General features: G+C 40.2%; 1 protein-coding gene across 1 annotated transcript; it reads right to left on the bottom strand.

The window, feature by feature from the left end:
• On the bottom strand, positions 1-27,106 carry LOC124235143 (kinesin-like protein KIF23). The gene is made up of 23 exons (XM_046652751.1): positions 27,029-27,106; positions 25,810-25,938; positions 21,268-21,373; positions 20,899-21,035; positions 20,205-20,314; positions 19,632-19,802; positions 18,257-18,298; positions 17,431-17,543; positions 17,157-17,278; positions 15,793-15,895; positions 10,936-11,015; positions 10,732-10,851; positions 10,383-10,509; positions 9,889-10,047; positions 8,723-8,880; positions 7,861-8,034; positions 7,385-7,564; positions 6,769-7,080; positions 3,360-3,590; positions 2,334-2,416; positions 2,066-2,144; positions 1,345-1,415; positions 1-627 (listed from the first exon to the last, which is right to left on the bottom strand). Exons 1-23 carry the CDS (start codon positions 27,104-27,106, stop codon positions 612-614), a joined length of 2,901 nt encoding a protein of 966 aa, XP_046508707.1. The 3' UTR covers positions 1-611.
• Positions 27,107-27,433: the final 327 nt, after the last annotated feature.

Genomic DNA, 27,433 nt, shown 5'->3' with positions numbered 1-27,433 from the left:
TCATAGTGCTTTTTATTTAAATTCTTTTGGCATATCTAAATGTCAGAAAGGGAATATATACATAGAAAATTCAAAACACCTTCCTAAAATGGTTTCTTATTGGCCAGTCACTGACGCCTTTATTTTGAAAGTTTGAATTGTCATATGTCTAAAGTGCATTCTTGCAGCTAATCAATAGCAGCATTTGTGTTGTTTATAAACCTTAAGAAATATTTAGACAAGAGCTGGAAAAGTCACAATAAAAAATAAAGTGTGATCTAGATATATTGATCCTTAATCACCCAAGAAGAACACTCGCATGAATTAGTTTAAGTATACAAGAAATATACAGGAAAAAATAGCATTATAAAAAAGTTCATACGGCAATGAGAAAAGGGAATCTTCTGCTATTAATATTAAATATGGCAAGGAATATAATATAGTTTGTTGAATCCTAGAGGTCTTTGGAACCATAGAGAAATCTCTGATCTAGGCCAGTGTGGTGTGTATTTGAGGTCTGTGATATTCAACAAAGCTGGAGATCTGTAAGATGACTCAGAAGACTCCTGGCATAGCTTTGGAGAAATCACCAAGGCAAATGAAAATGTTCTTTCGTCACTGAGACTGTCAGTTCATGGCTTCTTGCGCCTAAAACATGAAAACCAGCACTTAGTGTTGAATTTTGCAATCAATGACACATTCGTAGCAATTGAATGTCTGGGAGGGCTTTAAGAGAACTCCTGTTTTATCATGGAAAAAGTTCAAGCTCTTCTAAGAAAGCAAGTAACTTATAAAATATACTTATCTGGTATTAAATTTAAAAAACAGGACGTCCCATCTTTTATCCTGTTGCAGTGATTTCCCAAATTGGCTAAGGAATACATGTGTTAAAAATGGACAAATGGGCTTGTGTAGCTAAATATTTGGAAAGAAAGGGGTTTTAAGAATAAGGAAAAAGAATGGGCCAGACTCTTGGGTATGTGTTTCATGGAAGAGGTCACAATGTGAGTCCTTTCTCTACCATGATGTCCACCATTCCATTCTATTCTCGTGGCCACTTACTGCTGTAACAAGACCAAGGAGTAAGTCAGGAGAGAATGAATTACAGGGAGAGCTGTCGTCCCCGACCAAAGCCTTTAGCCTCCTCTCCTCACAAGTGCCTCAGCTCAGCCTCTGGAAGCTTCATGTGAACAGAAGTGATCCATCTCCCTGCATTGCTGCTGCCTGGTGCAGTCTGCCAGGAGGGCCCAGAGAGTCCAGGGGTACCCACAACCACACATTTGCTCTCAAAGTGGATGGCAGGGCGAAGAGGTGGTGCACATACTCGGAGGGAGAACACAGAGGCCCCCACGAGTCAGGACTCACTTGGGTTGTGCATGATGCTGATAGCCAGGTCCCAGCTGAGAGCCCGCTCTCATCTCCACAGCCACAGCACACTGAGAGGGAAAGGACAGAAAGGAAGGATCAGCCCCTCTCAGCAATCTCTGAAACAGTCCTGCTTAGAGAGGTGCGCCAGGTGAAGTCCAGCACTGCTTTAGTTCAGTGAAGATACCCAGGTTAGAGCACCAGTCAGATACGTGTAGTTTCCTTGACATAGGCCACAAAAATTGTGTGCTGGGACGGTCTTTAGAGATCATCCAGGTTAATTTCCTCATTTTAGATAAGGAAGAGGAGTTCTTGAGAAAGTTGGTGGCCAGAGCTTGGCCTCCTGACCCCCACCTTCCCGTGCCCTTTCCACAGGAGCCCCTCAGCAGGAATAACACTTCCACAGCGCAGTTCTGCTTCTGAGAAGATCCTCATCAATTTGATGTGAATTCTTGTTACCCTCGGGTGACAGCCTCTGACTTCCTTCTTGGGCCCTATCCCTCTACACTGCAAACAGGGGCTTTGAACTGAAGAGCTCCAGTAAGACCAGTCCTAAAGAGATACAGACACCTTTGTGGGTTTGCCAGGAACAGGCCTATGCTGCACTGGCAATGTGAGATCAGACCTCAGCTGCCTCGGAGAGCATGAAAAGCTACAGCCATGGGGCTTAAAACATGAAACCCCTGATTTTACTAAGCAGACAAATAATTTTTACCCCTACCCTTGTTTCTATGTCGGTCCATTCAGACTCTGTGCCATCCGGTTGGGCAGGTGCTGCTGTGGAAGATCTTCGTTTTCGACTATGGTAAAGGGGAAACGATGCAACAATTATTTTTGCATCTAAGAACAGGAAAGATATTAGAACCAAGGAACTACTGTTTACACTGCTTTAGAGAATTAATAATACATTTTAGGATAGTCTGTTCCTCAGGAATGAGCAGTTAAGAAAACAACAGCCCTCTGAAAAGATACACTTGATGATCACTCACCCTGTTGGTGATTCTTGTTTTAAAGTCTCAATTTCAGTAAATTGAACAGATTGTCCACCACCCCTTGTTTTATACACATCACCCTAAAGCCAAGAGAAAAGGTCACTGTTACTTTGGTACATCCAAATGATAAACATACATATATATTTTAAATTGAATTTAACACTCCACTGTTTTATGCAGACTCCCATCCACAAAACCAGATGGTGCTTAGGACTGCTGGGTCTGTGCTATTAAAATATTCTAGAAATTGGAGTATGTATCTCTCTCTCACTAAACAAAGAAGCTCAATGCAATATAATCAGTAACGTTCTTAATTGCAGAAAAAAATTATTCCTGTTTGTTCAACCTATAATTTAAAATGTAGGCTAAGGATCAAGAGATCTCCCAGAAATGTCTCAAGTTCTAAGGCATTATCTTTTCTTCTCTGGGTGCACCATCCCCTTCATATTCAAATGACAGTGCAGTCTTACTTGTAACTATAATAAGAACTATCCTCTAAATTGAATTTGAAATGAAAAACTTTTTTTTTGCAGTCTTGTCTTTTACTTCCCTGATTATTAAGTGACTCTTTGATCAAAGGAAATTCTTCTCAGGCAAGGGAAAGGGCTTTGAGTAGCTCAATACTAAGTAATTTTGATTGGCCAAATTTTAACGTGAGCTTTTTATCTTGAACTGACAGAAGACAAAGGTAGGAGGTTTTTTGTTTAGGTTTACTTTTTAAGTAGCAGTTAAAACTAAATATACATAAGAATATATAATAATAAATAATAATAATAAAAATAATAAACATAATAGATCTGGGGTTCCTCTAACAAACCTGAGAATCTAAGTCGCATTCACTAGAAAGCAGATTGAGTCCTAGTTTAGCGGGTTCACAAGCTAAGCGAGTTTTCTAACAAACAAAAAGATTTACGTTCCAGTTGACACTGCCTGTGTGTCATCCAAAGAATAAAAGAGTAGAGAATTTTTTGTTAAGTTGCCTTTTTTATATATATTTTTTCTCCTGTGTACATTTGTTTTTACCTTGATTAGTTTAGTCTCAATCTCCCCATCGGAGGCTAGTTCCTGGTGGGTCAGCATGTACTTCTCACACTTAGCTAGTGCCTTTTCATTTGCAACAGATACTGTGATGGCATGAGGGACATGTGGCTGCATGACTGTTTCAGTTTGCACGTTAGAGGCAGGCTTATGGTCTACCCATCTGTCTCCTGCAGAGCGTGATCGTCTGTGTCGGAGACGAATTGGTGGTACGTTCTGATCAGGTTGAAAGAGGAATCAAGAAACAAGCATAACCCAGAATTAACTTAAGCATATTATTAGAAGTGCAGCAGGTTTGGCTACATTAGTTTGTGGCAGTATCAAAACAAATGCATGAACCTTTTCCAAAGCTAAATGTCATTCAAGCAATTTAAATGTTCTCCTTGGTTTTAAACACAAAAACCAACAAACATCTTTTAACACCAGCTTATATATTATATATAGTCATGTGCTACATAACATTCCAGTCAGTGACATCCCGCATATACAGTGGTGGTTCCATAGATTAGTACTGTATAGCTTAGGTGTGTAGTAGGCTACACCATCTAGGTTTGTGTAAGTGCCCCCTGTGATGTTCACACGACAAAGTCGCCTAATGATGCATTTCTCAGAACATAGCCCCGTCATTAAGCAGAGCGTGACTATATCCTACCAGGGAGCTTCCCTTTCAACAAAGAATGGAAGGAAAAATCCTGGTACTGCTGCTAGTCTTTCCTGTGTAGGTGGTATTTCGTACAAATAATTCATTTTGCATTCTCAATCAAAAACCAGTATTTGTGCCTGGGATTGTAAGGTAATCTGTTAGGTCCACAACCATGTTTAAAGCTTCAATAAGATCAATAAAAGCCCTAGACGTGTCATAGCCCTCTCAACAAAAAAAGAGAACACTCCTCATACAAAGACCGAAAAAAAAAAGCTGATGGAGCTGTGTATACAAAATGCTCAAGAGCGTAAGGTATAAGAACCTTATGTATAAGATGATTAAAAGAATGTAAAGTACTTCTGAGTACTTTCAGCTAAGATTTTAAAATCTCAAAACAGAACTTCATGAAAAGGTCACAGAATAATGGCTAAAACATACCAACTATTTTTTCCCCCCAAACATTTCATCAGTTTCAAGAACCAAATAAAGAATGTAGTGTTCAAATCAGTCTCAATCAGACAATAAAAAACTAGTTGCTTCCAGTCAAATGTCATATAAATTTGGGTAAGTTAAATTTAGCATATTCAGCCTCAGAAAAAATATTTCACATACAGGACATAGGTAATAGTTTGAAAGAATGAGTATCTTTGGGATTTTACAAACATCTTCTGTTTGTAAAACTGAAAGCAAATGAAAGAGCCTGTCATAGGCCAAGTCCTTCCAAGCTGGTCAAGTATGAAGGAAGATCCCAATTCAAGATGCCTATCTGGAGAACTGAAGCATCTCCCCTACATAGTTATAAGAAGCAAATGAGGCCCTCGGGACAAATCACAATCCTATCAACATGGGCAACACAGTTTGCCACTAAGCATGCCCGAGCCACACAGCAAGCAGGAGACTGTCCATTCTTAAAATGGCTTAATTAACCGACAGACCATCTGGCTCTCACAATCTACCATTTCACAAAGGTGACGGTTTTCTTGAAACACATTTAGCCATAAATACATTCTGAAACAAGCTTCAGAAAGGTGACAGTCCTTAAAATCTACTATCATTTATGAAATAAATGATATTTAAAGTTTCTTCCTCACTGAAGTATAATTCAGTCCACCTGACATAATTTTTGACTAACAAACTTAGATGCATAGATAACTAGCCTAAACTTTTCTGCTGCACTTCTAAAGAAATTTTGATTTCAAGTGAGAAGTTAAAGGATCTCTAGTAAATCCTCTTAAATATCTCATAGCCAAATTAGATATTAATGTTGATTAGGCATAAGCAGGTCTTGAATCGTTTCCAGTCTATAAACTTCCATGAAATAAAGGGGATTTATTAGAGTTGATCAGAAAGACCAGTCACCATAATTTGCTCCATAAAAAGGTTTAAAGCAAAATCTGCAAAGTAAAGAACTTAAGAGACTTTCAAATCATCTGTTGCCTTGGTAAATACCTTGCAATTCATCACCATCCCTTAATAATCAGGAATGAAGCCATCTAAATGAAATTTGTCTGCACCTTCAATTATACCAGAAAATCTAAAGCAAATATTTACTATAAGATTAATTTGTTTAGAAGAAAACTTCTAAAAGAACTATATTAAGATTTTACTGAATGTAAATTCACAATATTAACTTGGTCCATTTATTCAGATTAAATGGAAAACTTTACTTTAATCCTTAAGAAGAAAACAAACGTGAAATTGTTTAAACACCCTTGAATGAGGCAGAGGCCTTGTAAATGAGATAAAGGTCTTGAGATTAAAAGCAATTTATTGGACATGTAAGCCTTCAGTAGTTACAACTGGTTTGGACTCTTCAAAAATAGTCAATGTCATGAAAATCAAAAAGGGGCTTTTATATTAAAACAGATTGAAGAGACCTAATATCCACATGTAATGCATTCACCTTGATAGGGTCATAGACTGAAAAAACAAAAGCCATTTCACAACTGGGGAAACGCAAACATGGGCTGTATATTAGAGGCTATCTATTCTGTTAACGTCACCATTCTTAGGTGTTGTAAAGACCGGTTATGCAGGACAGTGTCCTTACTCCTAGGGATGAAGTGTCACAAAGTCTATGACTTACTTTCAAGGGTTCAAGAAAAAATGTTCACAAATCCATTTAAAATGGTAAATCTAGGTTGGGGGAAAAATGATACTGTGCCATTCTTTCAATTTCTCTTTGGGCTTGAAATTTTTCAAAATAAAAGTTTCCCCACAACTAGAAGGACCTGCAACTAAGATATACAACTGTGTACAGGGAGGGGTTTGGGAAGATAAAGCAGGAAAAAAACCAAAAAAAAGATTGGCAGCAGTTGTTAGCCCAGGTGCCAATCTTAAAAAAAAATAAAAAAAGTTTGGGAAAACAATTTTAAAAATAAAAAGTTCAAAAGCAGCAAAAAATCTAATTTGGGGAAGGGAAACCAAAAGCAAAAAATGGAGAATGTGCTCTGAGACACTCATATTCACTGATTTTGCGGATGTTTATTAGCTTATGCAACTGAAAAGCACAGGTTCCTCTGGAGGTACCTGGCGAACCCGCGTTCACTCAACACGAGGTATTACTTCTATTGCCAGATAGGCTTTTTCAGATGACAAGCTAGGCCTCAATTTCAGGGTGATTCTGATGTTTCATTAGACCTTTATTATTTTGGAGCTCAGCCATCTTTCCGGTGAGCTTTCTGAACCAAGTTACACAAGAACAAGATTAAGGTCTATTGCTACAATGCTTTAAAAGAATCTGGCACTGACCCTGCAGCAAGGATCCTCTTCTATTTCTATCTCATTTCTGAAGGTAGGAACCACCTCCCTGCCTTCAGTCCGGTACATCCCTCGCCTTCTGTCTGACACGATACAAGTTTTACTTTGTCCTGGCTCCTGCTGCCTACGCCTTGCGATAGATGTGACAGTGAGAGGTGTGTTGTACGGAGGTATTTTCTGCTCCCATTCCGAAACACAGGAAGCTACAGAAATGCTGCTGCAAGAGTTAGAGCGCCTATGTAGCTGTGGCTGGCTCATGAGTTGCTGGCCGTTGGAAATCTGAGCAATATAGTTACTAGAAAGCTAAAAAAATTGAAGAAAAATTAATGAGCAAGACTGAAAAACTGAGAGAAATAATTCAATACTTTTCTATAATTTTAGCACATGAAAACATTATAATTGTACTGTTACTAAATTTTTTATATTAAATTTGTACTTTGTTCATACTAAATTTAAAAATATTTATAAATAGAATAAAAATATTTACAAACAGAAGTTTGAGAAATATAGTAAATATAAAACAAAACTTTGATCACATAGAAATAGTCACCTAATCTGAATAAATTTTCTCTAGTACTACATTACAACACAACTACAAATAACTTACAGGCACTGGCGATGGAGAAACAGATCTTGGAGTCACTTTTTCTCGATCCCGCTCCCGAGAGGGTCTCTCCGGCTTTTCAGGTTTGGGCTCAGTAACAATAGCCTTCAGTTGTTTCAGTTTTTCATCTTTGACCCAGAGTTTATTTTGCATCTCCAGCTGTTTGGCTGCCACTCGACGCTCCTGTGGATGATCAATGTATGTTCCACTTCAGTTATACCACACGAGTGTACCAGATTACCTGAACACTATTTCCTATAAATGACAGTTCTCCAATTCTTCCTGAGTTAACTATGCTTCATAAGTTTAATTCATTTGTCATGAATTTTAAGGGCAGAGAAAGGAAATAGAATGAACCGAATAGTGGCTGCTTTTGCCGCCACCACCTAAACCCTACGCCCCAAGCACAGATGCTCAGAACGCTACACTGTGAAACACGTCGTCCCTCTCGGAGGTCTCGCTACGGGAATGGCACTCACGCATTCTTTCTCCCACTTCATCGTTGTTTCTGTCACCATGCCTTGCAACCTGGCTTCTAATCTGCGTTTGTCAGAAAACTGTCTCTGAAGTTTCTGGTTCTGGGTTTCCAGTTCCTGTTGCAGATTCCTCTTATCTTCTTCATAGATAGTAGTGGTTTTCTCTAAAATCTCAATCTGGGAAGGGAGACCATTATGTTGAGTTTTTGGTGTGTAAATATTTCATGAAGCTATAAAATAATCTTTTTAATTATTTGCTTATGCAAGCATAGTTGTGAAAAGAAAAACCACAGAGACAGCGTTTTCCTCTAAAATTTCATCTGAATTCCTACCTCCGTTCCTAAAAATGAGAACTTTTAAACAAGTTCCTCACTGAAAGTTGAAGTTATGATTGACTTCATGTGGAAATTACTTTCCCCTAAAATTAAGGCTACAATTTTATTTTCTAGGCTATTTTCAGAATAGAGAACACTGTATTGGCTGAGATGAGCTTCTCTCTAGAATGAATATGTACCCCTCTGTAAAGGATGTAAATGAGAGAACAAGCAGGTATTACACAGTAATAAACCAAAAAGCAACTGTAATCAAAGCTAATCTCTAGAGAGCCCCCTAGGAAGCTCACCTATTTGAGCCAGAGAACATTCTCTTCAGTTGCTAACGTCTAACTCATAAAATTAAAGGGTACATTATGCCTTTTATGCTTTTCACTCCCATTTCCTCTTCTTTGGGGGGGATGAAGATTAGTAGCTAACCAAGTGATAACTCTCAGCAAGCAGTGGTTACAGGCCCATAAGCAGAATGGCTACGTCAAGACCAGCGCCAAGCGGCCAGCCCGTACATCCCCTATAATAACGCCAAAGCAAACCTTATATTCCAAAGTTTTATTTTTCTTCTCCAGTCGTTCTATTTCCAATTTCTGTCCCGAGATCACCTTTTCTTTTTCATTTAGTTTTCCTTGAATGTAGTTTTCTTTATTTAAAACAGTATTGTCAAATTCTTGCAACAAAGCTTTAAAAGTAATAGCTGAAACAAAAGCACGCATGCCAAGTTTACTCCAGTTCCAAAATAACCAATGAAATCAAGTTTTATTAGCCAATAATAAATAAAATGTAGCTATTCAGCAAATCTCTCTTTGAGAGTTAATCTATCATCATAAATCACGTTTGGAAGGAAATCTAGAATTTGATTCTCAAATCTACAAAACAGACATGCAGAGAAGCTTTCTGTTTATGACTGAAAAACACTGCGTCTTTCTACGCTACATAGAAACACGACTTAGTGAACAACACTACGCCATGGCATCCCCTTCCCAGCCCTCATAGGGACAACAGACACTAACAGAAGTAACACTAGATTTAGGATTGGTTAGATCTGAGTTGAAATCCCTAGTACACTGCTTACTAGTTATGTGACTTGGGCAACTTACTTAATTTTCCCAAGCACATTTCCGCATTTCAAAATGGGGATTTAAATACCACTTATCTCACACCTTTCTTATGAAGATTGAAATGAGTTGATGATGATGTAAAAACAGTAGATTCACTCCTCCTGAGCGCTTACTGTGTACCAGACTGTTCAGTGTTCTACGTGACTTTCATACATTATCTCATTTATCCTCACAACACCCTCTGAGGTAGGAACAATTACAATCCCCAATTTGCAGACCGGGAAACTAAGAAATAGAGGATTAAGTAATCTGCACAAAGACACAGTTATTATGATGTGATATATGTCAAGTGTCTTGCAAAGAAGTAACTAGTAGGAACTGAAAACAAAGTAGCTACTATTCCTTTGTGTCCACCGCTGTTAATTTTAAAAAAGGAGAGAATACACACTCACTTTTTTCTTTTCTCTTACTTTCTTGGAATATCAAAAAGCTGTGGGGAAAGTTTGTCAGTCCAACTGAACAAAGCCTTGAGCACTGCAAAGCGCAGAGACCAAGTACCGTTCCCCAAAGATCCAGCCCGCCACAGGACCAGACTCACTGCGAAGGTCGGGAGTTAAACGACTGCACACCGTTTTTGCCCTTACATTGTTTGTTAAACTCGTCAATCATCATTTGTCGTAGGTGATGTCGCTTCTCTAAGGCTTCAATCAGCCTGGGAAGAGTCTGCTCATCGTTGACATCCAGAATTTCACAGGATGGCAAAGGTGGAAAACTCTGTAAAACCACTTCCGTAACCAGCGGTTCTGTATTGAATAATAAAAAGTTAGACAGGAGAGAAGCAGCTGATTTAAACAAGTTGAACACTGTGATGGGAGCCCCCGTCCAGTTACTGGTGTACTTCAAGTTGTCATAACCATGCTTCCTTACCCATGAGAGTTATAAAAAAGGAAAGTGAATTAAAACTGAGAGTTAGAGTATGTAGAAAGAAAATCTCATTTATACTTTGGTTCAGACTTTTTTGCACTTGGTTCTTGAGGGGAAGGTAAGTAAACAGTTCTCTTATATGAAATAGATTTAAAAAGAGACAGACAGACAGACAGACTACTGAGTGGGCAAATGACATAACTGCAAATCCTACCGTCTCCAACTGGACCTCCCCGGACCTGGTTCCTGTACCGCCTTCCAGGCGTTAAACCACATATTGCCTTGTCTACTGGTCTTGCTACTTCAACTTCTTGGGTCACTTCTGCGAATCTCATGACTTGCTAAGATACAAAACAAATGGAGTTTTTTTTTTACAAATAAGCATATCCAAGTCCTTCAGAAACTACTAAATGAAACAATAAGAGATCGGTCATTAGGTCACTTCTCTAACTAATGGTGCTGCATCAATTTAAAACACATTCAAAATGTCATCCTTCACATCCAAATACTAGTTTTCTCTACAGAAACTCTGAGACTTTATAAGATAAATACATTAAAATTACCAAGCTTTCCTCGTAATCTTCGGCCTTTGGATTCACACATACGATCATGCGTACTTTTCCTTCCCCGTCAAAGTAGTTCTTGAACAGATGGGTTAACTTTGAATCTCGATATGGAACCATCTATAAATACATTCAAATCCAAAAACATGAGGCCAAAAATGCACACAAATGAATCTATACAAACAGTTAGAGGCTGGTGCTCACCTTGTTCGTCCCACACATTTGGTTCTCTCGTAGGACTTCCATACATGTTCTTAGCGTCATGAGTGACTGGTTAATGTTACCTGACAGACAAATACACACAGAAGACATTTGAAAACAACAAGAGAATAGGCAGTGTGGTCTGTTTGCCTATAAAATCCCTACTTCATAGAACGATTAGATGGAAATTACAAAAACAGATCTTAGCGGCTCAATTTAAAGAGCTGTCCATGCATGGTCGGGCATATTTCACAGGTATTTTAATGGCAGTGTTTCAGGAGCAGTTAATACCGTCCTTCAGGGAGTCCGTCAAAAGGACTCTCCGCTCGATGCTACATGACACTTCATGACCCATAAAATTTCTTCCAAATCCAAAATTCTGTGAAAGAGTATATTAGATGCAGATGTTTAATTTCCTCATATTAAAATATTTTCTCTAAAGCGTGAGCATTTCAGGCAGCAGTTGGCTCCCTCAAGACACTGAAGTCTCCCCTGCACGCAGAGGGGCCCCTGTTCCTGACGGTCAAGTGTCTTAGGCCCCAGCTGACTCTGTCTGCTCTACATCTACCCGAGCATTTCTTAGGTGGCATGCTTGTTACTTCTTTTTTTTTTTTTAAGATTTTATTTTTTTCCTTTTTCTCCCGAAAGCCCCCCGGTACATAGTTGTATTATATTCTTCGTTGTGGGTCCTTCTAGTTGTGGCATGTGGGACGCTGCCTCAGTGTGGTTTGATGAGCAGTGCCATGTCCACACCCAGGATTCGAACCAACAAAACACTGGGCCGCCTGCAGCGGAGCGTGCGAACTCAACCACTCGGCCATGGGGCCAGCCCCTGCTTGTTACTTCTGACCCTCTTGTATGGATTTCTAAGCCAAGGCAAGTCTGAGAGATTAATCAGGTCTCCAGTAATGTATGAGATTTCACCTCAGAGACCCCAACAGTACATAAGAATTTGCTCATTTTGGAACCTTGATTAAGGTCAGCCAACTCCACCACACTTTCATCCTTGGCCACCTCTCAAAATTCAGAGCTCATCGGTACCCCTGTAATATTCCCTGACGCACGATTTCTCTTCCTTGACCCCAGCTCCCAATGCCCTTTCTTCTTCCATTGTGCTCTCCGGAACCATATTCCTGTTAACAGACTTCATTCATCCTCGGACCTCTCACAGAATGATCCAGTTGTCTCCCTAATGGCCAGGGGTTCTTAACCTGGGGTCCATGTTGTCCATGGGTACATTTCAGGGAGTCCACATACTTAGATAGGAAATAAACTACATCTTTATCTTTACTGACCTCTGAAATTTAGCAATTCCTCCAATTATGAATGTAGACCAAAAAAACACAGCAGTATTAGTACCTGTGATTTTTATCAATAGACATCAGAGATTTTTATAGCATATTACAGTTTATTGCAGATCTCAAGATATTTATGTTCATTGCTTTGAAATTATATAGTTATTAGACCTGCTGGTGGGTCTTTATTTAAGGCATCAATAAAGAAGCACATAAGTTACCGTATGACAAATGTTTTAAGAATACTTTTAAAAACACGTTTTGGTCTAATGGGTTTCCTTTGTAATCCTGTGTACTTTACGTTATACATTCAGAAATACTATCTGAGAAGGTCCACACGCTTCACCCTGCACAGTGATGCAGAGGCCTGCAACCTCACCCTCATTCCCCGAAGGGCAGTGCTTCCCCTGCAGCCTTTTTGAGTAAAAGATGCTTGTGTTCTAATGCCTGACGTTTTATAAGGATGGGAGCAGAGGGAGGCCAGCAACGTGCTCCTGGTCCTCACTGCTGCCTTCAAATGTTCCTCCTGCATGCCAGCACCTGAGTCATTAGGTATCTATGAGGAGGGTCACCCTCACGTGCTGTCAGAGGGCCTGACCTCCTCAACGCAGTAAATCTTTATCTCTTTACCAGTGCAGCTGCACAGCCGTGCCCAAACCCCAGACATTTCACTCAGAACTGTGCCACCTCTGGAAACCTGACACTGTCATATGCCCTGTGAGATAATAGAAAATATATATATTGGTCTCTGCCCCCAGTTCCTGGCACAGAGCTCCTAAAACCCTTGTCATTTCCTAAGGGATAAGAACACCAGGAGCATCTCTTGTTCTAATATTTGGTCTTTGACCCTGTCCCTGACAGAGAGCTCCTCAAACCCTTGTCAATTCCTAAGCGATAAAAGCACTAGGAGCATCTTTTGTTCTAATGAGGCGATTCTGGGTGGTTCCTGGATGGGGGCTTGTCACCAGAAAGACCAAGCCATGATGAGAAGCTTGGAATTTTCAGCCAGAGAGGTGAGAGAGGCTGGAAATGGAGTTAATGATCGATCTTGGGTACATGAGGATGCCTCCATAAAAATCCCAATAGCATGGGGTTCAGGGAGCTTCCAGACTGAATGCATCCATACTGGGAGGGGGGACACACCTCAGCTCCATGGAGACAGAAGTTCCTGTGCTCAGCATCCTCCCAGATCTCGCCCTACATATCGCTTCATTTGGCTGCTCATCTGTATCCTTTATCATATCCTTCTATAAACTGGTAAACATAAGTAAGTGCTTCCCTGAGTTCTGTGAGCCACTCTAGCAAATTAATTAAACCTGAGGAAGAGGTTGTGGGAACTTCCAATTTGTAGCCAAATCAGGATCTGTGGGCCACCTGGGGACCTGCTACTTGAGACTGGCATCTGAAGTAGGGGGGCAGTCTTGTGGGACTGAGCCCTTAATCTATGAGATCTGATGCTATCCCCAGGTAGGTAGTTTCAAAATTTCAATTATAGGACACCTCGCTGGTGTCGTGGAATTGCTTGGTGACCAGAAGTGAAGTGTTCTGCGTAAAAGTAAAGAAGACACACAGGAGAGAAACAGTAGGGAAGAACTGGATTTTTCCCAAAATAAGAAAGAGGAAAACTGAGTTTTTCCTTTATATGCCCTAACCACAATCTCCTTTTCTTCCAGTTCTCACATCCTATCTTTTGACACACCTGCTCCTCATCCATATTAACACTGATAGTCCTTTCTGTTTCTTTCCCCCAAAGCATCAGAACCCCCAGGTTTCTACTTTCTTTGCAATCTAGCTAAACCTCTCGTCCCCTCAAGGTTAGTCCTTCCTCTTGTGATCTGGATTCCAGATTCTCTATCTTATTTACACACATATAATATGTGTGTGTGTTTTTTTTAGTCATTTCATAATCCCTCAAGTCACCAACCTTCTCGCTCCTTCCCAGGTGCTTTAAACTCATCGTCTCAAGGATTGTTGATCTCAAGGCTCTGCCCTCAGCTGGTCACTATCTGTTCTCCATGAATAACCTTATCTCCCCCATTGCTTCAATCATTTCTCTATTGGCAAAACCTAAACCTACAAACCTCAAGTCAAATCTCTCTCCTTCCAAATCCATGTGCCTCTGCATCCAATTACCAGGCACTTCCACTGGAATAAATTGAACATATCCAACACAAAGCTCTTTAGCTGCCCACGCCTGCACCGTAAACTGCTTCTCCTCATTTAAAGTCTTCCTTGTCCTCTTCCTCACCCTCCACATCCAGGTGGACCTACTTCCCAGCTAGCTCTCAGTTTTGTCTGACCTTTGCCTCCAGGTCCCACGACTGCTCATCTGAATTACTGCAAGGCTCCTGCTCTTCATATCTCTAGACTTGCTCCAGGTAAATTAATTAATTAATTCTCTACACTGGGGAAATGATCTTTCTAAAAGAACTAATCCTTCACTGACTTTAAGGGGAGACTATATAACAATAGAAAGACACAAGTTTTGAGATTCCAACCAACCTGCGTTTGAACCCAGTCTCCAACCTTGGAAAATTACTTAAACTCTCCTAACCCATTTGCTCATCTGAAAAGTAGGTGTGATAAAATGCTGAAAAGTCAGAATCAAGAAATCAAGCCCATGCATAGTAGATACTATGATACACACTAGTCTCTTAATAACTGGTAGCCACCATTATTCCTTCGAGGTAAAATTCAGACCTTTTAATATGATGGACAGAGTCTTCACGACCTTGCCTTGCTCTTGTCTCTCAGTTGTCTTGGTTCACCAACCCATACCCTCCACTTCAGCTACCTTGACCCTGCCATGTTCTCTCAGGAACCTGGTCTGTTTACAAGTGGCTGCCTCCTGTGTCAGGGATGATGCCTTAATCCTATCCTTCATATAGCCGCACTCCTCAATTTAAGTGTCAACTCTGTGAATTCACCCCAGACCCCCCTCACACACACCTCCCTGGATGAGACAGCCCTGCCCAGTACTCCCACAGTACCTTGTGCTCCCTTCCCTCATACTCTACTGGAACAGTCTGGTTATCTTCCTCCCTCTTGTACTAGCTGAACTCTCTGGGGCAGGGCTCCATCCTTTATATCTGTGTTCTATTCCTGGCACACAGTAGGTACTCCAGAAATGTTGTTAACATAAAACATAACATGAATGGCTATACTAAATGAAACATTAAAAAAAACCCCACAGATTTCCTTTCAATTGGCTTCTGTGTTCAAAGATTTTTCCCATCTCCAAAAGTTGACTTTTACCACTAGGAATGTTGGAATTACAGTGAATCACTTAATTTTAAGACCTAGTACTGACAATACTAGCAATAGATATTCAATATGAATATAACTTTATTTTTATTTTAGTCATTTTTCCTCATTCTTAAATCAGTATATTGTAACAGGTCGATGATAAACCAGCATAAGAAACAGCACTGACCACTAAACAGCCTCTAAATTATCAAATTGAAGACAATTATGGTTAAACCACCTATCAATAAACAGATGACAAAAACTGGCACTGCAAATCTTTGAAAGCTGTAGCAATAAATAAGTGCTGTGCTTTGCTCACCAGCTTCACGTAATCTGTTCCCTTCTGCTTTTGTCCGGTTAGTTCTTTCACTTCCAGCAAGATCTACCAAGGACAACTGGCTTATAGTGATTTGTTCTTTTTCCTGAAGGGAAGATCATAATGTCAATAACAGAACATGAGTTATAAGTGGTTTACAATGTTCTTTAAATATATTCAAATCAGCACATTATTAAGTCTTATGAATATGGTATTTGCACAATACATAACGTACAGCAGGGGCAAAGGATACATGTTTTGGAGGAAGAGTTTGCTAACAGCACATGATAAATACACTCACGCATTAATGCTTGTCGCCCACCGTCTCGTCTTCTACGCTATACTGTAAGCTCCATGAGCCCAGGGAGTCTCCATCTGCAGCACCTGGCACTGAGCACGAGCTCAGTAAATGTCTACTAAAGAGTGAGCCTAGCACAGGGCTATCCTAAATTTTTCTGTAGTCATATATTTAATAATTTTATAATCTAATAACTTCATAATACTCTAATCTTTATCATAAGAATTGAAAGTCAAGAGGACATAACTGATATTGTAATGTGAGATGTGATTCAAAGGAAATCTGGTATATATGGAGGCTTGACTTGCAGGCACTTTCTAGCTACCAGGTAGTGAGTGCTGACTGTACGCCAGGCACGGACAAAGAACTTCACACGCGTTACCTCCTTCAATCCTCACAACATTATGAAGTCTCCTACAGTTAGGTCAGACAGCTGGTAAATGAAGAAGAATCAGAGTTCAGATCCCAGTGGTCTTCAGTACCATCTCCTGCCATCTACAAACCTTTATGTATGTTTTGAATGGAATTACACTTTAATAGCTTAAAGTTACTAAATATTTACATTCGGGCCCAAATGCTGTTACTAATTGGTGTAAACCTTGTAGCGTGACAGGCCCAGCAGTAAACAGCGATCAGCAGATGGGCGGCCCTACTGGCCTATCAACCAAGAGAAGAACGGTTCAGAATTGGCCATCTCCTGAACTGAACCTACCCTTCAGAGTTGACTGCTGACATTTAAAAACCATTAACTGAATTTCTGCATACAAAATGAGTCTTCAGAGATAAAACAATGAATCACGCTTTCTTACTTTATCTCCTCTATTAAAGAGATTTATAAAGATTTGTAAACCCTTTGCAAAGCAAAATTCCATGTTCTAAGATTTAATAGCCAGTCTCCCAAAACTATGTACACTATCTAATGGAACAATTAGAAAAAAGTCATCACCTACACATATATTAATTCAAAGAGCAGTCTTCATTGCAATGAAACCTCCCTGGTTTAACTCTAATTCCAAAAATTAAGGATTTGGTTAGAACAAGAAAAACTCCACACACTACAAAACTTTACCTGTAAGACATTGTCTCCATCTGCATCCAAAGGGGCCTGGACTAATTTAATGTTGAACACGCTATGGGAACGGCTGGACTCACGATTCAGATGTGTGTTAGCGATACGTCTCTTTTTCTGGCCTGTGATGATAGAGGAATCACTGATCAAACCTGAACTCAGTCGTGTCCATATATACACTTTCTACTAAAAGAGTACTGCTGTTAAATTATAGTGGCAACTCTCAGCATTACATTTATCATTTTATATTTTTCTAATTTTAGCCATTTCTAACCTCGCCAGAAAACTTCAAAAGCTTCCTCAGTAGATTTCACTTCTACTTCTGTACATCCTGCAACATACATGTTATGGTTCTTATCTTCGCGAAGCAATTTAGATTGTGGAGGTCTATGAGAAAGAAAAAAACATTAGTTTCCTAAATTATAAGATACCAATATCTCAATTTAAGACTAGGACTAAAATGCCAGGCAACATGACACCCATTCTTATAATGGGAATAAGCCTAAGCAAGACTGCAGAAAAAACATTAACCTTGGATAAGAATAAGGACACGTAGTCAAGATTAGTTACATAACAGGAGAACAGGAACCTATTTTGTTTTAAAAGCTTTGTGCTTATTTATTCTAAGAAAGCACATGAAACACCACTTACTAAACAATTAGAGATCAAAATGGTAGGACAGCAACATCACATGCACAGGTTAAGCATCAAGATCTAGCATTTTCCTAATATTAAAAGATCGACAGATGGAACTGGTTCTGACCTCAGTGTCAGCAAAAAACAAATGCAGAAAGAGTTTGGTCTATACCAGGAGTGGCAATCTTTTCAGAGTGGCTGGTCAAGCTCTAGTCTGAATGTCGGGATAAGGACGGGAAAGGGCGCTGCCTATGGGCCTCAGTCTTGGGGATGGTGGGGGTAGAAACGTTTACCAGCCGCCATCACGCAGTAAATGGCAGATTTTTCCAGAAGTAAGACGGGGCTTTAGAGGTAGCAGCCAGACCAGTGCCAATGAAAAACCACCTACATGCAAACATGCCACAGATGCCAACCACTAGTATAACTGCACCCTTCTTAAGAAAAGAGACAACACCATCACATACACAAAATCTGTGCTCCTCATCGGGGTGCTGCAGCTGTTCCACCTACCGAAGGAATAAGGTGTAAGTTACTGTTCCTACAGCAGCCGTCTCACAGTAACACATTCTGTCCAGAGTATGTGACAGTCACGATGAGTCATATCTTAAAAATCCTCCACTTGTAATATTTCTTCATTGTAATAAAACACTAAATGTTAACCAGCTCAAAAAAGCAGGTTAAACACCTAACAAATTAAATCTGAATTCAGTGCCAAGTAAGCGCCATGAGAGTTCATTCAACAGGTTACCAGACAGGTCACAAGGCATACAAGTCACATTTGTCAGTCTTCCTTTTGTATGACTAAATAAAACCAAGATAGGCTCCTTTGAAAATAATCTCAGTGAGAACAAACCAAACAGCAACTTGGCACATGTGCAGACATGGAACTGATGGGTAGCAATGAATGACATCACAACAGCGTACGAACATGGGTACGCACAAATGATACTTTGAAACAAACTGGAAAGTAATTAGCCTATAAATTGTTTAAAGTAAAAGTTGATATAGCAACACCTGTTCTCAGTCTAATGGTTTTCTAAATCCAGCTGTTTCTCCACTAATGTTCAGTTAGACATACACACAAAAGTTAAATATGACACAGATCTTCCTACTATTTATGTCCTGAGAGGCCTATTTAACAAAGATGGCATTGCAGATAAGTATTTAGCTTAAGAACAAAACTGTCAAGTCAGGAACAAGATACTAATGGTAGACATGAGATTCCAGAGTCAACGAGGGCACAAATGCAGGTTTATTGTTTGTGACACCAGGGTGTAACTGTCTCCATTCTCAGCAGGGCAAGACCCAAGGGAATCTAAAGAGTAGTCTTTTAACTCTGGCAGAATGACAACACAGATGTCACGTCATACTAATCAGTGATGGAAGATCTGTGAGCATTAGCTGTACAGACAAGCCTTAGGCTCCACTCTGTAGGGACTAAGACAGCTGGTTAAAGAGGCTACAGTCTCCTAATACAAAGTGTCGGGTTCTCAAAAGGCAGTCCCAGGGCACATCCGTAGGGACACTTTGTGCCGTCAAGGTCCCTCTCGAAAGAGCTTAGCCCAGGGCCAAGAGTCTTCAAAAGTAATGTCTAAGATGAATATTCAGGCCTCTCTTCTCCTTAGATGCCTTAACCACTGGTTCCCTAACACAGCTACATGTCTAATTAATAATAAAACTGCTCATTGAGCGCCAACTGCATGATATACAAGTTATATTTCATTCTGAAGACGAAAGCAAGGACTATCCACACATACAGCTGAGGAAACGAAGGCTCGCTCAGGTGAAGGGACTTCCCCGAGGTTAAGCAGCTAAGAAGGGGCTCTCTTCACTACTTACTTAGGCCTTATGGGATCAAAGGGCACCTCTTCCAATAGATCATATATGTAATTATTATATATTTCAATGTACGAGACAAATACACCATAGACACTATCTTCATCAACCTCTTCTGCTTTGCAAAAGTCTTGTACATTTATCATATCTGCAAACTCTGGATCTACTTGTCGTCTGAAAAAAGAAAAAAAAGCCAAAAAGTCTGATCTTATATAATTTGAGTCAATATCAAAAGTAAAGGATCCCAAGGGGAAACTAGCAGATATAACATAAATGACCTGCCATTACAAGCAGAAATGCAGAGCAACTGCGTTCATACTCAGGACCCCCATGTCCTCCCAGATACACAGCACCCACTTTTACATCCTCTCCCACCCAGAGTGGCACCTTCTCTAAACAGATTCAAATAGCGTGCTCCAAACTGAAGAGAAGATGTCAGCACGTAAACTCACTTAAGAACATTCCTCAGCTTTGATCTCACTGAAGCCAACTGTCATGCTCGCCTTCCCTACACCTGAGGAAACCACCAGCCAAGTTCCCCTTGGGCCAGTGCTGTGCACAGATGTAGTCACTTACTTGCTTGAGGGGGTCTTTGGGTTGGGCATGGCTTCTCGTTTCTGCCGTTCTAACAAGGCGTCAACTTCACACTGTATGTCCATGCTGTTCCGATCGTTAGATTTAAAAACCTGAAGTGGGGCGAGTATCAGACTAGGATTTTTAGAATTTGACTTAGTGTTAAACCAAGACAACAGGCCCCAAATGGAGTCACTTGTGCTAAGCCCCATGTCACCAAACCCTGTAAAACTTAATTACAGTGTCAGCCTTCTCCCAGGAATGGAATCTTAAACCAGTGGATCTGGAATTAGCTGGTCAGCACTGGTGAGGTCATCTGCCCGACAGACCCCTGCCACCCACTAAAGGAAAGTGACCTTGCCACAACCAGTCCGCTTTTTGCTAGTATAACTTCCTCGTCCCACCCTCCTGCCTAGAAAAGTCTTCCATGTTGTCCAGCTCCTTTCTATCTGCTAGATGGGATGCTGCCCATTCATGGATCACTGAATAAGCCAATAAGATCTTGAAAATTTACTCAGTTGAATTTTGTTTTTTAACAATAAGAAGAAACACATGTGAGAAATATTTAATATTTAAACATATTTAAGGTTTCAAAATATATCCAATGTTTTAGTTCTCCCTTAATCCTACTGTGTCCACAGGTATATTGGTCTCTATGTCAAGCGAAATAGTCGCAACAGAAAAGAAATACACTTACATATCGTTTAGCTTGAAATGACCCTATGCTGTTAAAGATCATGTCCAAACAACGAGGAAGCAGCCCTCCTTCCCCCGGAGAACCAGTCATCGTGTACGTTTTTCCACTTCCAGTCACACCGTATGTAAAAAGGAGACCTACGATGCAGCAAGTCACACTGCGTTAGATCTTAAAAGTCCTCCGCCTGTAATATTTCTTTATTATATTAAAAACACTTAAAATTAGCCAACTCAAAAAAGCAGGTTTAATGCTACCCTAACAAATTGAATCTGAATTCAAGGCCAAACATAAACCAAATACATAAGTATCAAAAAAGTTTTATCAGAGGGGGAGAAAAAGGAAAATCCAATAAAACTCCAAGAATCATACCATTCTTGCCATGAATGAGGTCATCTACCAAGGGATTAGCCACAACATCAAAGAGCTCCTTCTGGGTGGTGTGAGTGCCAAACACTTGTTTAAATGAATACTGAGTCTGTGGAGAAGGAAAAGATAAAAAGCACATAAATGGAATTCCACTATGTCTAGGCTAGAAACACATCTGTTTAAATTTATTCAGATTTTTTTTTTTTTTTAAAGATTTTATTTTTTTTCCTTTTTCTCCCCAAAGCCCGCCGGTACATAGTTGTGTATTACTAGTTGCGGGTCCTTCTAGTTGTGGCATGTGGCTTAGCCTCAGCGTGGCTGCCTCAGCATGGCTTAATGAGCGGTGCCATGTCCGCACCCAGGATCCGAACCAGCGAAACCCTCAACCGTCGAAACTGAGCGCACAAACTTAACCACTCGGCCACGGGACCGGCCCCTATTCAGATCTTTCTTTATGAACATTTAAGAACTAGACAAAGAAAAAATATGAATAGTCTTTAAACTTGGAAGGCTTAAAAAAGTCCTGACATACCGAAATTATACTAATTATAAATTGGTAAACACTTACAGTTATAACCACTGAAGAGAACATAGAAAAGTCTAAGTCCACGAATGCTTCATAGACTTAGGCTGATTTTGTTTTAATTAACTGACAAAGAAGATCAAAAGGTATGACAACGATTCAGTCATAGACTTGTGAAAATCTTCAAGCATTACTTTATATACTATTTTACTGCTTTCTAATTTTTTATAAAGGTGTCATTTAAAATGGCATAGCAGCATAAAATCAAGAGTTTTGATGTACTGTTTTCTTTAAAACCAGAAATGAATTGTAAATATAATATCATCTGAGTTCTTATATGAAATCAATTTTAAATAAATTGTAACCTTTAAAAAAGCAATAATACTGGAGCCAGCCCGGCGGCGTAGCGGTTAAGTTCACATGCTCCACTTCAGCAGCCTGAGGTTCACCAGTTTGGATCCTGGGCGCAGACCTACACTCCGCTTGGCAAGCCATGCTATGGCAGGCACCCAAAATATAAAATAGAGGAAGATGGGCACAGATGTTAGCTCAAGGCCAATCTTCCTCAGCAAAAAAGTAAGATTGGCAGCAGATGTTAGCTCAGGGCTAATCTTCCTCCAAAAAAAGTAATAATACTTCAATTATCAAATCTCTTTCAAAATATGATTACAAAGTATAACAGTGTCACCAAAAATATTATCAAACTCCTACTTAGAAAATTAGATTGGGGTATACAAACATATTTTTTCAATTTATTTTTTATTTATTTTTTTGAGGAAAATCAGCCCTGAGCTAACATCCACTACTAATCCTCCTCTTTTTGCTTAAGGAGATTGGCCCTGAGCTAACATCTGTGCCCGTCTTCCTCCATTTTATATGTGGGACACCTGCCACAGCATGGTTTGGTTATCAGTGCGTAGGTCCATGCCCAGGAACCGAACTGGCAAACCCCAGGCTGCCAAAGTGGAGCACGCGAACTTAACCACTGCAGCACCAGGCCAGCCCCTACAAATGTATTTTAATCTAAGTTCTATTATTATTTATTATTATTATTCCATTATTATTTCTATTATTCTATTATTTCTACTTTTGTTATTTTCTAGTTCTATTGGATTGCAGACAATTGTTTCTGCAAGTTCTTGAATTCCTTGCAGTTTTTATTTCATGAATGTCTACGCTATTTGGTGCATGAGTATGCATGAGATTTTATTATGAATCACAGCCTTTGCCAAGTGGGCCCCTTTTTCCTGTTTTACAGCCTTTACCTTAAATTCAACCTGCTCAGATATCAATATCATGCTCATTATGTTTTTAAAATTAGTAGTTTCCTAAAAGGAGACAGGTACAGATTAGTACTCAAATGTGTAATAATAGTGACAGCAGCAGCCGTGGCCATCAGCGCCAGCCGTGCCCCAGCACCGCCTGAGCACAGCAGTGAACCGTTCCGTTCTCACAGCCTCTGGGGGAGGTTCTTCATGCTCATTTTATAGCTCGCTAAAGATCACACACCAGCTTCAGCTGGCTCACTCTCGCCTCTGTGGAAGTTTTTACTCCAGTCCTGTAAACAGCTGTAGAGTGCACGAAAAGAACAAAGAATCACAGAACTGAAAGGATGCACGCAGGCTAGCGCTGAGAGGTCAGGCAGGTGAGTTCCAAGTGCTCATGAACAAACCCCTCCTGTCGGGTGACAAAAACTGAGGCCAAAGGAAGAACTTTGCCCAGAGTCATGAAGCTGATTAGCATCAGAGCCATTTCCAGTCCAGTGCTCTTTCCATCAGCCAATTTGCCTTCTGTCACAAGGCAGTGAGGAATTTTAATCCCCATCAAATGTTTTGTACTGTTTATACATGCTTGAAATTAACAAAAAGTGAAATTCACTAAATCAGTTTTCACCTATTTTACATCCTCAGAGGCTTACTCCTCCGTGAAGTCTTCCCAGACTACTCATCCATGCTTAATCCATATTTACTGAGTGTTCGGAGAACAGGACAGAGAAGGTGCATAGCCCCATTATACCAGGGGAAAGAGACAATAAACAAGTAAATACATCTCTAGACTGTGCTAAGTGCTATCAAGGAAGCAGACTGCAGACCAGGAGAGAAGCAGGGAGGGGTGCTACCTCTGATGGAGTGGTCTGGACACCCTCTGAGGTGATATTTAACCTGACACCTATGGATGAGGAGCCATCATGCTAAGAGCTGAGGGAAAGAGAAGCCCAGGCGGAGGAACAGCCCTGAAGCAGGATTCTGGCTTCTCCCAGGAGCTCAAAGGACGGGAGGAGTACTCCGAGATGAGGGTGGAGACAGACAGGAGGCAGAGTAGCAGGATTTTGCCCATTTAAAGACTTTATTCCTTGAAAGGTTTTAAACAGGAAGATGGTAAGATCTGATCTATGCTTTAAGAGAACACTCTGGCAGCTCTATGGGAAACGGACTAGAGAAGAAGATTCAGAGAGGAAGCAGGCAGTCCACTTAGACTTCAGTGCCACTCAGTAGTATGGTCAGCAAGCCAGTGCCCCTCTGAGAACTGTTTGTTTCAGGCTAGGAGGAGATAATTACACAAATTGAGAGTAATGTTCAGAAACTTTTGTAGCCATTTGACATGGCTGCAGCATCCCAGCATGTGATCAATGGGCTCACCTCATTGAACAGATTATCTGTGTTATCTAACTCAGACGGTTAGTTCCAAGTGCCACAGAACTCTCAGTCACCACCATTGAAAAAAAAAAAGCTGTTCCCTCACCACACATCGTTTGAGAAGTGCTGATTCTCGTGATTAATAACAAGGTTCAGATAAGGGTGGTGGCAGTGGTGAAAAAAATGAAAGGACAGTTCCAAGATGTGCACTGGAGCAGAAGTGATCAGACCTAGAGGAACGGGCTGTGAGGGGGATAAGAGAAAGGTAGGAACAGGGTGTCTGGCTTGAGCAAATAGACAGACGGTGGTGCCATTTACTGAGAAGAGAAGACAAGGGAGGAAGAGACTTAGAGGGGAGAAGATCAAGAGCTCCTTTGGACATGTAAAATTTGAGATGTCTATGTGACATCCCAGCAGTGGAATTAGAGCTAGAGAAGAGGTTTAGGCTGGAGATAAGAATTCCAGCATTATTACCATATAGTTAACATAAAGCCATGGAAAAGGGCAGATAGAGAAGAGAGCCCTGGGTGTAGCTCAGCCTGGTATTTAGAGTTTGGAGAAGGAGGAGGAGCCAGTGAGGGATGAGACCCTGGAGCAGGGGAGACGGGAGAGGGCTTCAGGAAGGAGGGTGCTGCTGAGAAACAGATGAGGAGGAGGACAAAGAGGTGCCCACCACGTCTGGCAGCAAAGAGGCTGCTGGTGGGCTTTTGACGAGCAATTTCACTGGAGTGTGCACAAACAAGTGAAGGGCAGCTCGAAAGTAGAGACAGCCTGAATTAATCCTTTCTCCTGCACTCCCACAGCCCGCCTCTTTCCACACACCTGTCTCTCTGTCTTATCTGTATGAGGGTTACTTGTTACCACCTGTGCCCCCAACTAAGCTATAGCTCCATAAAGGCAAGGACTGCGTCTTAACTCACTTTCAAAAAATCTCCTTCCACCCTCCAGCTTAGTGCAACATGTTCGTTGAACTGAACTGAACTCACTTTGTTCAACATTTTGTTAAAAATCTAAACATTCATGAGAAGTTGACACAAAGTACACAATGCCTATTAAATGTTATTTTAATCTCCACACGAGAGATATATATACCTCTGCCTAGCACAATCACATATCATTCCACATTAAACTATCCCTAATATGTTCTAAAAAACAATAAATATCCAATACAAAAAATTATCTTCTAAAAGCAGTCCTCTAACTCAAGTTTACCAAAGGTGCGTCTGTCCGTCGCAGAAATTACACGCGTTGGATATGGTAGTTATAGGGAAGTAATTCAGTCTTCCCAAAAAGTGGAAACATACATTCTGTTAAATTAAAAAAATAGAAAAGCCATTCAGAGAAGAACATATCAAGTAAAAACAGCTTGGTTCCAATAGGAATTACCTCCTTATAGTCTCCATTTCGGTTGAGTCTGTAACCCTCGGGAGTATGAAGCTGCACGGTTGTATTATTGATCACTTCTATGCAACACTCTTGATCAGGAAAGCTCAGTGGGCGCACCCTACAGTATACCTGAAAACGCAAGAAGGTTAGAAAACAGAGGTTGACTTTTTACCTGGCTTTTCATTTAAGCTTCCCATTTCATTCACTCAACAAATATTTGGTCTCTCAATTGAAGAGATCTATATGAACCTACAGCTATGAACACCAAAACCTGCTACTGAAACTGTCAAATGCAAACAGATATATTAGATATGAGAGATTTTAAATGCACATAAAATTAAAATAATTTTGGATAACAAAAGTATCATCACACAGCTTCTCTTCACTATAATATTGGCACAATTTAATAAAGTTATACCACTACTAATATAAAAATCTCTAAAAATAACATATCACACAGTGAGAATTATTTGAATAGCTGTTCGAATTCTTCGGAATTGGATGTTAATTAAAACTTGCCAGCTTAACACTTAGCATAGAAATAAGTAAGTGCTGGATCTGAAATGCAGTCTTCTTAATCAGAGACAGGGCTGAGGAAAAGCTGCTCAGCTGTACGTGCAAAACATCTGGTTCCCTCAACTCAGAACAAGAGACACACTCTAGTGCCAGTGAAGGGGTTGCCCAGAGCAAACCCACCTTCTTTTATTGCCATTTGTTTTTAAAGGAAGCTCCCTAGCCTGAAACCAGTGAAGTACATGCAATTAGAAGCAGTCATTAGACTGAATTAAGCTGTCCTATACCAGAGTCTTTATGACACTTTTTCCAAAAAGCACAGATTTTGGGGCTTTTTTTCAGGAAGTGTGCCCTCAGTTACTGTATAACATTTCAAAAGATGGGAGAAGATGCTCATCCAAGCAGAAAGTTCCCCCAGATGCCAGAGAGGATGAAGAATTCTCTGCAATAGTTGAAGAATATTTTTCATTATCTACCTTTCAAATTATACTTAGTTATAGGAGGTATGCAGTGGACTATCAAAGACTTCATTTTACTGGACTAATGAATCCTACATAGAAACAAAATTTCAAAGGTGGAACCTGCCTTACCCATTTAATTAAATGTTCCTTGACTCCACTTCCACAGCTCCGTCCCTTCCAAGCATACACACAGAACAGAACGGACCGAGGAAATACACACACATCAATTCACAGGGAGACCTTACCCCAACTGGGTCTTTAAGACTCGTTTGGGATCCTTTCTTCACTAAAGGTTTCCTGGGTGTCTTAGTCCTCCTGGTCATAGATAAAAAAAAATTTCAGTTCAACACTAACATACAAAACCTTCACCTACAATTCATAGAGACAACCTTCTTAGGGTTTATAAAATTATTCCTTAGCAGTTCTAAAACACTACATCCCCAATAACATGAATAAGAATAACTTGCATCTGTAGCATACGTAATCCAAAAATAATTAAAATTTGGTTTAGGAAACATTTTGTACTGTGTTCCTGCTTACTCTTTGAACAGTTCTGTATTTAAAATAGCGTGTATATTTTCTTGAGCAACAATTTTACAGAGGCACTACAAATTTGAAAAATCTACCACTAATTGACCACACTCATCTTG

Source organism: Equus quagga, chromosome 2, assembly GCF_021613505.1.
Source record: "Equus quagga isolate Etosha38 chromosome 2, UCLA_HA_Equagga_1.0, whole genome shotgun sequence".
In the NCBI taxonomy this organism is placed as follows: domain Eukaryota; kingdom Metazoa; phylum Chordata; class Mammalia; order Perissodactyla; family Equidae; genus Equus; species Equus quagga.
The sequence above is the reverse complement of the archived record's forward strand: the minus strand, read 5'-3'. Positions and strand labels throughout refer to the sequence as shown.